The 13973-nt window shown below is 34.6% G+C and overlaps 1 protein-coding gene across 1 annotated transcript in view; it reads left to right on the top strand.

The window, feature by feature from the left end:
* The window catches only part of LOC140146833 (kinesin-like protein KIFC3), a 64780-nt gene extending 54763 nt beyond the window's left edge, over positions 1–10017 (top strand). The window contains exon 19 of the mRNA XM_072168712.1: positions 4845–10017. Within this exon, the coding sequence (XP_072024813.1) occupies positions 4845–4946 (102 nt within the window). The 3' untranslated portion in view covers positions 4947–10017. The remainder of the gene's footprint in view (positions 1–4844) is intronic.
* Positions 10018–13973: the final 3956 nt, after the last annotated feature.

The following is a 13973-nucleotide window of genomic DNA, read 5'->3' as shown; positions in this document are numbered from 1 at the left end:
CCTGCAAAACCTCTGAATTCTGAAAGTATTGCACACCTCAAGTCATTGAATTTGCACCTGATTTGTGTACATGTACAAGGTTTTGGTTTCAATATCCCTCTTTCTGACTTCGGTAGATTGGCAGGTCTGCTAATGTACTTATGTCATGTTTGTTACATTACATGGACCATACTCTCAGATTTTGTCAACTTTTTCTAAGTTTTGCTCAGGAATTGGGCTATTGTACCTAAAATGAGCTATTCCAGTTGAGATCTACATGCTCATTATGGAAGATGTGACCTTAATCTTTTACACATACATGGAGTGTGAATTTCAAATAGGGTTACCTGAATGGGTGACACCATTTGAAATCTACACCCTCTGTTTGGGAGATTTAGCTCATGTCTTCCATAGGGGGTGTATGGATTTCAACTGGAATAGCCCATACCTCTCAGCCAATATTGTTATCCCGATCATTGTTCCTACTCACATCACATGACCTAATTTGGCCAATAATGTATCACGAGCCATATTTGGGTCATATGACCTAAATGTTAACACTAATTCAGATGTAAAAATCACTTTGCACACTGTAACTACTCAATAAAAAAGTAACTTTACACACAAAATTTTTCAGCCAATTGGCACACAGGAGAGTAGACACACCTACATTGGTTCTTTTGTCTGATTGCTTCTGACCTCGAATGACCCCAATTTTCATTCAACTGGTATGAAACTTCTGTCCATTAGTTTTTCAAATTTTTCAAATTAGATTCAAGCTTTATATCTTATCTTTCTAACAGTACCAATCATATAGGTCGACTGTTACCTCAAATCGTCGACTTTCTTGTTAAAATTGTGCATGTAGAAAAGTTAAAAATATCACATGAGACCATCAACTGCATCTCTGACAGTATTGATTTATGCAAATTTTCATTCACAACAATATAACTTTATTGACTAAGTGGATTAAGTCATGGTCATAAACGTGTAGAGCTATTGATTTGACTCAACCGCTGCAAGGTCGTGACCTACTGTTCACTACATTTATATTTTAACATTTATAATAATGTAATAAATATTTATTTAGTTTTATTTAAGTGCTTTGACAGTATATTAAAAATAATTTGAGTTTATTTAAATCTTATTTAAAATATTATTTAAACACTCATGCAAAATTGAGAATTGTTTTGTAATAATTATTATAAATACAAGTGTACGAGCCTCTTGACTTTATTACAGTCAGTATAGGGATTTGTTACACTGTGCTTTGTTTTGTACCTTTTGTATTTTTGTTTTTTGTTGTTAGAGATATCTAGAGGTATATGTCGATAAACTGAACAATTTTGGAAATATTTATTGACTCTTGCTAAGAATATAAATTTTTATAATATGATATTCTTTACAAAGGGTCAAAGGTCGTTCCAAAATTTGATCAGTTCTTGTTGATACGTATAATATACTGTGGTGACTATCGGTGCTAGATCTAGAATTTTCCTCTCTCGTACTGCATGACTGCATGGATGGACACTGGGTGTATTTGATGTTGATATTAATATCATCACAACATTTGGTTATATACTGTAGACCTTTTTATAATTGTCACTATAATTTTGTCTCATTATATAATTATCTCATTCAATAATTATAAACTTTGTCTCATTGGGTAAATTAAGTCTGGTGTCAACATAATTTGGTTTCAATTCAAAGTTATTTTTTCCATCAAAATATTTACAAGGAAATGAACAGCTCTAAAAAATTATTTTGCCTTCAATAAAGAAAGGTTTCTATGAAGGAGGTGTGTGATTGCATAACCTAATGAAAGAGGCATGGTCCAATTATTCATGTTCGGTTTTCTATCTTAGATTGAAGCCTACAATTTAAACAATATGTTTCCAAATTATGAGTTGTATTGCTCCACCGGTTTTGATATGAGAAATAAAAACTGTTCAAAAAAACAATATCACAGGCGTGAAATTTCACTTGGATAATGAGAAAAATATGAGCTGATACTAAAATCTCAGTTTTGATGAAGAATATAGGGCTGACGCTGTTGATCAGGGCAAGGACATTTAAAGCCCTTTTAATTTTGAGCTAAACAAATGAGGTAAAAGAAAGAAAATTGCTATTTCATTCGAGTGCCTACAATGTGTGTATTAGCTCGCCAATCATATTATTATCATGAATAATAATAATATTGGCATAGTTTCACACAGCTAGGACGAACAAACAAGACATATAATAATAATAGTAAAATTGAATGGTTCTTTTAAGCCGCAAAATCTTCCGTGGAACTCAGAGCGTGCAAACACATGAAAAAGACAAACAAACAAAGAAGCAATTAATTCTGTGAATCTGGAAAAGCTTGATGAAAGAGATGGGGTTTTAAGCTGGTGTTTAAATTTGAGAAAGTGTGGGGATGTTACGAAGGTTGTTTGGAAGCGAGTTCCATACAGTTGGAGCAGCAAAATGAAATGAGCGTTCACATATGTGACCCCGCGGCACAACTGAGCCCTGAAGTCGCCAAATCATCATTTTTGAGATATTCAACCAAAATATTCTGCTTGAAATTAGCTTTAAAATGATGTATATCATGTCTATAGTACTTGACATTTAAGTAATGAAAAATCAATAAAACAGTCAATAAATCCTTTGTTTCCTATTGTTTATTGTTAAGTTCGATGGAGCATATCTCCATAGTGGCACTGGCGACATCCGGGCTCAGTTGTGCCGAGGGGTCACATATAAAGACAAATAGCGATATTCAAACAGTTTATACATCAAGACGTAAGACGAATGGCGATATACACACAGTTTATGTGTCACTGATTCAATGAATAATTCAATAACACACATGCACGCAATGTTTTTAGCCACCACTCGATTGATGAAGATTTCACATGTACTGTTCCTAGGCACAATACATACAACTGCAAATTCTGAAATAGTTTTGACACCACATTTGACTCACAATGGGACAAAGTATAGTTATTGCCAATGTGCTATTCCAGTTGAAATCCATACACCCTATGGAAGACACAACCTTAATCTTCCACACACAAGTGTGAATTTCAAGTTGGGTTACCTGAATGGGTGACTTCTTTTGAAATCTACGCCCCTGTGAGGGAGGTGTTGGTCATGTCTTCCATAGGGGGTGTATAGATTTTAACTGGAATAGCCCAATTATTTAAATGGTCCATACTTAACACTCATTAAATGAATGTGACAAAGTATAGTTATTGCCAATTATTAAAATGGTCCAAACTTTTCATTCATTAAATGCAGAGGAAAAGCAAAAGCTGCAATACCGGCATTGGTCCAGCCGTTGTCAGGACCCTGCTTCAAGTGAACCCTATGTGCGGATGTGGGCAGTCCATGCCTCCACCGCCACCACCAGAGGCAGTATGAACCGAAATATGCAAAGTACTGGGTCAACGACAAGTATCATGTAACTTTACGCTTTGTTATCCGACGTAATTATGTTCTTATAGACATCATGTAGTATGAGGAGAATTCTAGATTTACAACGTTGATTTTGTCATCGTGGCGTCATGCAGTATGAAAATACGCAGCTTACACAAATTATGTTGAGTATTGCTCGATGTGAGCCAATGACATTAAGTCTGTCATCATGTTAGTTTGAGGAGAATTCTAGATAAACAGCATTGATTTTGTCATCGTTGCATCATGCAGTATGGATTTACTCAAATACCACAAACTATTTTGAGTATTTTTTTATGCTCCCTGATCAACCATGACATTATGATCTTACATACATTGTGTAGTTTGCTAGTGAATTCTTGATCAACAGCAATGATTTTGTCATCGTCACATTATGCAGTATAGATACTAAGTAAAATACCACAAACTATAAGAGTATTTTCTATGCTCTGTGAGTCAACGACATAAGTTGTTTGTCATCATGTTAGTTTGAGGAGAATTCTAGATCTTTAGCAATGATTTTGTCGTCACATCATGCAGTATGGATATACTCAATTACTACAAACTATTTTGATTATTTTTTATGCTCTGTGAGCCAACGATACAAGTCATCTGTGTCATCTGTGATTTGTTGGGATATCTAGACAGGTCTAGAGCAATAATTGTGTCACCATTGTATCATGCAGTATAAATATACTCAATTACCCAAACTATGTTGAGTACTGCTTACAATATATGAGACAATGATACATGATCTTATGTCATTTTGTAGGTTGCGAGAGTTTTTTAGCTCTACATACAACTGATTTGTCACTGCCGTTAACCACTTTTGTGATAAAAATCAATTTTACGGAATCTTTTTGACATCATACAACTCTGTTGAGATTTTCATTCATCTGATAAAGCTTTCCATTGAATTTAGAATCCTTAAATCAATATTGGCCAGTATTTTTCAGTGCAATACTTTTTGTAAGATAATTCTACATTCTACAACTCTTTCGGATGCTTCTACTGCCATTGATTGACATATGTGACGCAAGGATAAACGTCATAAAATTTTTGGAATCTGCTTAAATATAATTTTGTTATTTATTGGAAATAAGCAAGAAGACTTAGACCCGAGGTCATGGTCTCAGACTTAGACTGAGTATACATGTTTTTATGTTTACAAAATTTGTCTAGATGTAGTTTTGAAGATTCTAAATCTAGAATCCTAACCTCCTGACGTCATCAATATTTAGAAAACAGATTGATATGGTTTTCTTTGTTTCGTCATTCTAGTGCCAAAATACTTGGACATCATTTGTTCAATTCTTAATTGCTGAGTTATGGTGTATGTATATATAAACAGGATCTCGATCATTTCAATGAAAATGAGCTCATATACAAGTAACTATGGTAACATCTTAATTCTTCTCCAATAGGATTCGCCATCATCAGCCTCTTACTCATCACCTAGTCAGAATAAGAGTACCCCTAAGAGAAATGGGTATGCAAGGAGCACCCCAAATTCAAGAAAGTTGTGATACAGAGATTAGGAAGCAGTAAATCAACAGTCTCTTACTCATCTCCTAGTCATAACAGAGGTACACCCAAAAGAAAGGTGTATGCAAGGAGTGTGCCAAGAAAGATGTGTAGCAGAGACTAGGAAGAAGATCAGTTAAGATTTCTGCTGGTTGCTAAGCAGGGTATGTCACCATGGTGATTTTCAAGATGGCCGAAGTGTACTACTATATACAGGGTATTATCATGATGAAAATGTAGTTTGCAGCAGCTTTGGTTTGTGTATTTTTTAACAGTACTAACTGACTGTGGAAAGTGGCATATGGGCAAGATTTAGGCCTATTTGAAAACTAAAATATAAAATGATTAAAAGAAACAATATTTTTGTACTTATAAAGGCTAGGATTGTCAAGCTTTTTTTCTCTATGAAACATGGGAAAGTAATTATTGTTTTTTTTTATGGTTGCCTGATATTATGCCTGATATACTTGAGTAGGCCTAATCACAAACAAATTCAATTCTGAAGATGAATTGTGATGACTATATGCAACTTTCCACAAATAACAAAGTTGTTTTTTTAGAGTGGATTTGAATAACCAAAGTAGGGTAGAAAAAAAATAGTCATAACCTATCAACAATGGTGTGATGATTTGGCTTCCAAATTCAGCAGTGAGAACGTAGTGATTCTAAAATTAGCGATGATTCTACTTGGCAATGGAGGAATGATATATCTACATATCTGAATAATTAATGCATATGATATATTCAATATTTATATTGCTTAAGGTGGTACTACACCCCCTGATAAATTCTGTGACTAATTTTGCATTTTTCTCAAAAAATAACTACACACTGGTAGCAAAAGTTATGTATATTATAGTGGCAAGGAATCCAATTACTTCAATGAAATTAGTGATTCAAGATAAGTGGTTCATTATATATGTTAAGAAATGAGGTATATTCTAGCGGTACCTATTTTCTTATCATAAATAACGTACCGCTTGTCTTCAGTCACTGAAATTCCAGTGTAGTAACTGGATTCCTTGCCCCTATAATATACACAAATTTATCAAGGGGTGTACTACCACCTTAGTAACATCTCGGTAAAAAAATATTAAAGATGTTGCTAATTAAAGATATTGCTAATGAATATTTTTCCATAATGAGTTATGCATGGCATGTGAACATAACTTTTTGTATATACTGTAGTACTCATTCAATTACATTCCTTGAAAATGGGCTATGTCAGTTGAAATACATACACCCCTGTGGAAGGCATGGCCATAATCTCCCACGTAGGGAGTGTAGATATTAAATAGAGCCACTCATTCAGGTATATGTAGCCCCATTTGAAATTCACACTCCCTATGTGGAAGATTAAGGTCATGTTTTCCATAGGGGGTGTATGTATTTCAACAGGAATAGCCAAATATAGATACTAAAGAATAATACAGTACACTTCCGCTGAAGCTATAATGAATTTGAATTAATTACTTATGCTACATAGTGTGCATAAATTTGCATATAATTATGGATACCTCTATTAGATATATTTATTATTACTATTTATGAATCATGATAGTGAATTAAATTCATCATATACCATACAATACGTTGGTCACAACACATAGTGATAGTGACATAGAGTGAATTTTCTAAATTTTCCGTTTCACATAATGACGTAAAGGTTCAGATTTAGCCAAGTCCTATAGTTATTCCTATTAAGCTATTAAAGATACAGTTTAATAGTTTGAACCTTTAAGTTTCAAGTGCAATCAGGCTACTGAGAGATAACAGTGGAGAAGTATCGACTTCGTTATTAGTAACATATCCTTAAAACATGTTTTTCTCGGAAAAATAATTTTGTCCTTCATGTATGTTATTATGTGTTGTGACTGATGAATACTTACTATATACTATACATGTATTGTACAAGAAGTATACTACCATTCAGTGAAATGGGTTTCTATATATTATATTTGCTACACGGAGGGGTAGTGCTTATATGGTGTTCAAAGGGCAAAATTCCAAAGGGGAGGGGAAGTTGCAAATGAAATGGTTCCACAGACCAGCCCACTTTCAAAATTGCTTTACTGGGGCCGAAACAAATGTGCAATTTTAATACTAAAATGGACCAAAATCAGGATAAATTATGGTCTGACAAGAGTACAGAAGTGTGCACTTCAAAATGTTGTTACATTTGCCCCAGTACTCAGAATTCTGCATGTAGTCTGCTCCCAGTCTAAAGTTTGTTCAGCTTATAAATTGACGGAAAAAAATGAAACTGGTGTGCACAGTTTGGGTGCAGCACTAACTAGTTGGAACGCTAATGCGAATTTACAGGAGCATGTTTTGGGACTTAACTGAAGTGCGCAGTAACAAAAACTAAATAATTTTCGCCAATTTTTTAGGCAAACAAACTTTACGGAGTATCCTCACATAATGATATGGAAGTATATTGCCCCTTATGAGATGGGCTGTTGAAATCCATACACCCTCTATAGAAGACATGACCTTGATCTTCCACACTGGGAGTGTGAAACTCAAATGGGGTAACCTGAATAGGTGAATCCATTTGAAATCTACACCCCCTGTGTGGGAATTAAGGTCATGTCTTGCAATATATTTCAACTAGAAGAGTCCATTGGTAGCTCTGAAAAGAGTCATATATTTATATAATATAATAGTAGGTGCCCCTTTCTTCTTGTGAATTTGGTGGCTCTGAAAAGAGCTGATGAAGTAAACTGCCTCTTGTCTCACTGCTAAAAGATCTAGATTAGTCTACCCTCAACTCAGTGTGCTAGTCTAATTGAAATCCATACACCTATGGAAGACATGACCTTAAACTCCCATACATGACAGTATATTTCAAATGGGAGTCATCCATTCAGGTAACCCCATTTGAAATTCACACCCCTGTGTGGAAGATTAAGGTCATGTCTTCCATAGGGGGTGTATGGACTCAAATGGAATAGTCCAATGTAAATAATAAAAGTTGCTCTCAAATTTTTTTACTCATAATTATAATTCAATTCCTAACCTATATACTACTGCATGTTTGAACAATAAAATTAAGGAAGTTCCCACAACTCACCCTCTCTGCAGATGTAATGAAGCATTTTTAAGCATTCAAATTATTTTTTAGAGATTGAAGTGCAATTTCTGTGAGACTAGCTATTAGTAGTCATATTTGATTGACAGTAATTTAGATGTTAAAAAATGTCTTAGGGAACAAACCAAAAGATCGTTGAAGTCATTGTGCTATTCCACTTGAATTACATACACCCCCTATAGAAGACATTAATTTAATGAAGCATACAGGATGTGTAGATTTCAAATAGAATCACCCATTCAGGTAACCCCATTTTAAATTCACACTCCCTCTGTGGAAGGTTAAGGATATATGTCTTCCACAGGGGGTGTATGGATTTCAGTTGGAATAGCCCATTTCATAGCTGACCCCTCATTCTTACTGTAACAATACCAGTGGGTCAAAGTAAAATCAGTGTTATGTAACAAAACTAGTTTCATTCCTATAGGCCTTCGTCGATCTTTTTGTTTGGTTCCTTAACTAATAGCTATAAGGTAGTAAAAATATTTGCCAAGTTGGAGTCAAATGAAGGATCGGCATCAATTGAATTAAGCCAATGTATTTGTGCTGAAGCCCACCGCAAAATATTTTTCATAATATTTTGATATACCTTGGAAATTAAGGTGACAATTTCACTTTTAAATTGCTAATGTAGGCTGTACTTGTGTCAAAATTACCTAAGTCACTCCAAAGTCTCCTTTATAATTAGTCAATGTCAATGGAATTATTACAGCAGGTGCACATGCTAATAATAGAAACATGATTTAGGCAAAATGCTCAATTCAGCTGAAAAGCGAGTTGGGCAATTATCGTAGCAGGGTTGGGTGATGGATGATATAGAATTCAATATTATGCTTAAATATTAAAAGAGCCCCAGTAGAGTTTTTGATGACACGCTATAAACTTTGGTGCTAAAATTATGCACAAATTCCATTATGACAATACTTGTATTCCCTAACTAATTTAGCCCCACATGAATAACAATGGTGCTGGAAATTGGTAGCTTGTATTAATAAAATAATGACTTCATATTGGGAAGGGGCTCTTCCATTTGAAATCAACACACCCCCTATGGAAGACATGACCTTAATCACCCAAACAGGGGGTGTAGATTTCAAATGGAGTCACCCATTCAGGTAACTCCATTTGAAATTCACACTCCCTGTGTGGGATATTAAAATCATGTCTACATTAGGGGGGTGTATGGATTTCAACTGGAATAGCTAGGATGTATTCCTTGGAAGGCCAGTATTAAATGCATCCAATAAATTATTGCTTATAAATTGACGAAATATTATATTAATAAAAAAGAATTATGTTTTTGAAGAAGTCAAATACATTTAATGGTGCAGTCAATACTAAAGATTTTAAATTTAGAACTCAATATATTTTTCTAAGACTTGAGTAATACATGTTACAACTTGATCATCAATTTGATTTTAATAATGTTAGTGGGATTTTAATAGTATAATAAAATAATGTTAGACTTTTCCCATTGCACCAGCAAACACATATTTTGAGTAAGAAAAATACAATTAATTGTGCAAGTCAAATACTAAATATTTTTAATTTAAGAAGTTAAAACTAAATATATTTTTCTAAGACTTGAGTAATACACAACAAAATCCAATATCAAGTTCGGTTTTAATAATTTGCAAGGCCAGTGGAATTTTAACTGCCTAATACATCCATATCAAAAGGATGCACTTGTCGGCTGCCACATGTGTCCCATTTTACATAATGACTCGGAACTGAATTAAATTATACGATAATGATGTAAAATAAACTATTCTGTCCATTGAATCTAACACTGTATAATTATTCACAAGTATAAAGATCTTTTTACTAATTGTAAAATATTTGTTTACTCTAGACTGTATATTTGTGCATACAATGAAACTTAGTAGTTATGTGAATTTTTATCTACCTGAATTATGCCAAATTTCATAGTAGTTCTAATTAAGCCAGTTGTGGTCGCACCCCCAAAAGTCCACATTTTATGTCCCAAGGTCCTAATGCGAAAGAACAATTTACAAAGGGATAACCTTTTCTTGTTAAACTGTTCAAAATAACCCCACAAAGTTAATTGGGGTGGGGGGGGGGGGGTGGGGGGGGGAGGGCGAAGTCCGCTTTCTGAATGCAAGCAATTTTTATCATTGCTAATTTGACATTTTGTGTTTGTTTAATGCACAAATTGGTTGATGCAAGGACTTTTTTGTAGCCTGAAAGCTTAAGCCACCCCATGTAATGTTAGACAAGCAGTTCTAACTCACATGAAATTTCAGAAATTTCCTCAAAATGTTATTTGCAGACAGGCAAAATTATTTCTATGGTTTGATTATGATAATTGCTTACATTAATAACACAATAATTGAATCCATTTCAAGTTGACATGTAAATTGCGACCGTTGGCCAGTGTAGACAGGGTAAAGACCTTTTTCTTGTGAAGTCATCAGTTAAAATTGGGTCCAAGAGACAGCCTGTGTGAAACCATGGCATTTGGAATGATCCGGGTACAAATGCAAAACACAGAGCCACCGTGAAAGATCCGTTTGTGTGACATGCTGCAACCTGTGTGTGGGATCATCATGTGATACACTCTGTTATGCCACAATGTAAATAAACAAGTGATGAACATGAAGCATCAAAGGAATATAACATTAAAATATTTTCCATTTTGTTAGCTCAAAAACAGTTTGAATAAACTATTTTGTGAAAATTGAGGGGAAAATAAGTAAAAACTTAAATGAGAAAATAAGCGATGATGTGTGTTTTTCACATTATTTGTCTTGATTGTTTACATCTAGACCTAATATACTACATGCTGTGTCTTGGACATAATTTTGATTAACCGTGACGTCATGAAAAATTATCTAATATTTAAGACTCAAGTTCAGTCAATCCCTGCCATCAATTGTGTGCATCTGTCTTTGTGTGTTCTTATTATTCTGTGCAATGAATATATTTATTATTATCGAGGGTCAGTGACACAAAGACGTAACTCCATTTTTTGCAAAATGAGATTTTGATATCAAAATGTTCAGAAACATGAGCACTTTCCAAAAAACACATAGAAGTAACTCCATTTTGCATCCCATTATCTTTAAACTCATTTTTCTCCGAATGGCCAAAATGGAGTTGCATCTTCGTGTCAATGACCCCTCGTTAAGTTGTTCATGATATGCGTCACTTTTTGTGTCTCTCTGTGATACAGAGGGTTTATCTGCAGTATGAGTTTTGGGCTATTCCATTTGAAATCTATTCACTCCCTGGAAGATATGACCTTAATCTCCCACTTTGGGAGTGTGAATTTCAAATGGGGTTACCTGTATGCGTGACTCCAATTGAAATTCACACTCCCTGTGTGGGAGATTAAGGTTATGTCTACCATATGGGGTGTAAGGATTTCAATTGTAATAGCCCTGAATAGGTACTGAATATTTAAAAACTTAATGCAGCAAGGTCAAGAAGAAATACTGTATAAGTGGTAATTTTCGCGTACAGTTATTTTCGCGATTTGGAGTGAGAGACACATTTTCGCTAATGTTATTTTCGCGATTGTCCAGTCCTTCCCTATACTTGTAATACATTATTGCATACATTCGCGAGGTGTTATTTTCGCGGTTGGAGCTCTAATCGCGAAATTCGCGAAAATTACCACTTATACAGTACTGTAAAGCTATTTAATTTTGCTAGCACTTAATTTTGCTAATTCCCAATGACCACCATTTTCATGGGAATTTAATTTCACTAATCAAGGAATTAATGTTTACAGTTCAATGTTAATCTGCCAAATTCGCGGGTATTTAATTTCGGGAATTAAGGTCTCTAGTGAAATTAAATCCCTAGCGAAATTAAGTGGTTTTACAGTATACGCTTACATGCAGGATAGACCATCCAAAGAAGGACATAATATATGTAAGTTTCATATTGTACTACTGTGCCAAATAGCCCGGTCCATCCATTCCTGTGTATTCATGTGTCTGCATGCTTGTCTCAAATTTTGGGGTGATTTCTAATGTAAAACGTGATTTGCGAAAAACACAAAAAATGGGTCTTTTTCAAAACACATATATTCTTGAAATTATAAAAATGGGACGTTCTTCAAATATGAATCAAGCAAACTATTTATGCATAATTGCTCTAAATTCCTATTTTGGGAAACAAGAATACTCTTAGTCGGTTTCCGAGACTCGCCTTGCTGTCAAAAAGGTGTATCTCTGAAATGTCATTTGCATTTTAGCAAGAAAAGGGTTATTTGCGAAATTGCTTAGAAATTTGTGTTTTTACCTGAAATCATAATGCAAGATGGTTTTTTTTCAAAGTTTGCCCACATGCATGCCTAACACACGAATACATAGAATGCAAGACCGGGGCCAAATAGTTAAGGAGTTGATGATAGTAAGTCGATAGTTACAATATGTTTGTAGGAAGTTTTCAGTAATAATATGTGTGCAGTGATATAATGATGTAGAACTTTCATTTTCCTGTATGCCTATGTGCAGTTGTATACAATACACTATTTTTGGAATTTACATACATATTAATTAATTTATTCAGTTTCATTTGAACAGAATTTTCACCTCAGTGTGGTAATGAAGAGATATTAAACTCAACCAATAAAGTATCGAAACGATTATAGATGGTTAGATATATCGGGAACTGAAATATATAGCAAAAACTTCTTTATTATAAAGCGCAGTTTTCTCCTGCGCATTTTGATACCTCTTTTGTTGCTCTACGATAGCATTTAGTCGAGTTATGGGCGCTTGAGTGGCTTCAAGTCAGATTTTGAAAGTTGCACTTAGTTCCTATTCAAGCCAAATGCTTTTGTCGTGTACACACACACACGCACAAAATCAAGACAAAGGACACTGATGTGCTCTGTTTACTTAACCATGAACTTTACTTGATTTTACTCCTTCGACTTCCAACTTCAATACTTGCTACCCTTTACTTATTTCTGACTTATCTCATGAACTCTCTCAAAGTTTCTCAATACTTGGTGTGCCCACCATCAATGTCTACCACTGCCTGGAAACGTCGTCGAACGCATTAGGCTTGAATAGGAGCTAAGTGCAACTTTCAAAATCCGACTTGAAGCCACTCAAGCGCCCATAACTCGACTAAATGCTATCGTAGAGCAACAAAAGAGGTATCAAAATGCGCAGGAGAAAACCGCGCTTTATATACATTAAATAAGTTTTTGCTATATATTTCAGTTCCCGATATATCTAACCATCTACAATCGTTTCGATACTTTATTGGTTGAGTTTATATAAATAAGGGTTAAATCCAAGAAGCCCTGTCTTTAATAGCTGCCTTATTGACAATTTCTGCATTCTATATTGTACACATCTAATGAGTAGAACACATTAACACAAGGCAGCTCATTGAGATAGGGCTTTCTTGCACCAAACCCTTGATATGTAACCTAATCAAGCAAAATGAGAACCAGGGCTTTTAAACCACATGAGAACTAGCTGTTGATTGGCCAAAAAGACATTTTCATTATCAATTGGACCAATCAGCAACATTGTTAGAATAATTTCACCATGCAAAAAAATTGGGGTTAAATATTTGCAAAGCTCCATTCTGATTGGTGATTAAAGTGAAGATATCATGTAATTGTCCAATCAGAGGCAATGTTAGATCGGCAGGTAGTGCTCAGGGGTTAAAATTAAATGCTAGAAATATATATAATTGAAGACAGAATTAAATGACTATATGTTTGCGTCTGCCATCAGCTGTCAATCAAACTTGGGCATGGTTTGTTTACAAGAGCTTACAAGTGAAAAACAGGACGCCTTATGTGATTGTGTAATTGGTTGCTGACCTGCGCAGTACAGGACATCATACGCAAACTAGTCTTTTTGTAATTCAGTCTTCAATTATATCTTAACAGCTTAACTGTGGCTAGCTATAGGGGACTTTAACTTCAAACTTGCTCTGTTGACCT

This window comes from Amphiura filiformis, chromosome 2, assembly GCF_039555335.1.
Source record: "Amphiura filiformis chromosome 2, Afil_fr2py, whole genome shotgun sequence".
Classification (NCBI taxonomy): Eukaryota; Metazoa; Echinodermata; class Ophiuroidea; order Amphilepidida; family Amphiuridae; genus Amphiura; species Amphiura filiformis.
Note: the sequence above shows the minus strand (reverse complement) of the source record. Positions and strands in the feature narration are given on the sequence as shown.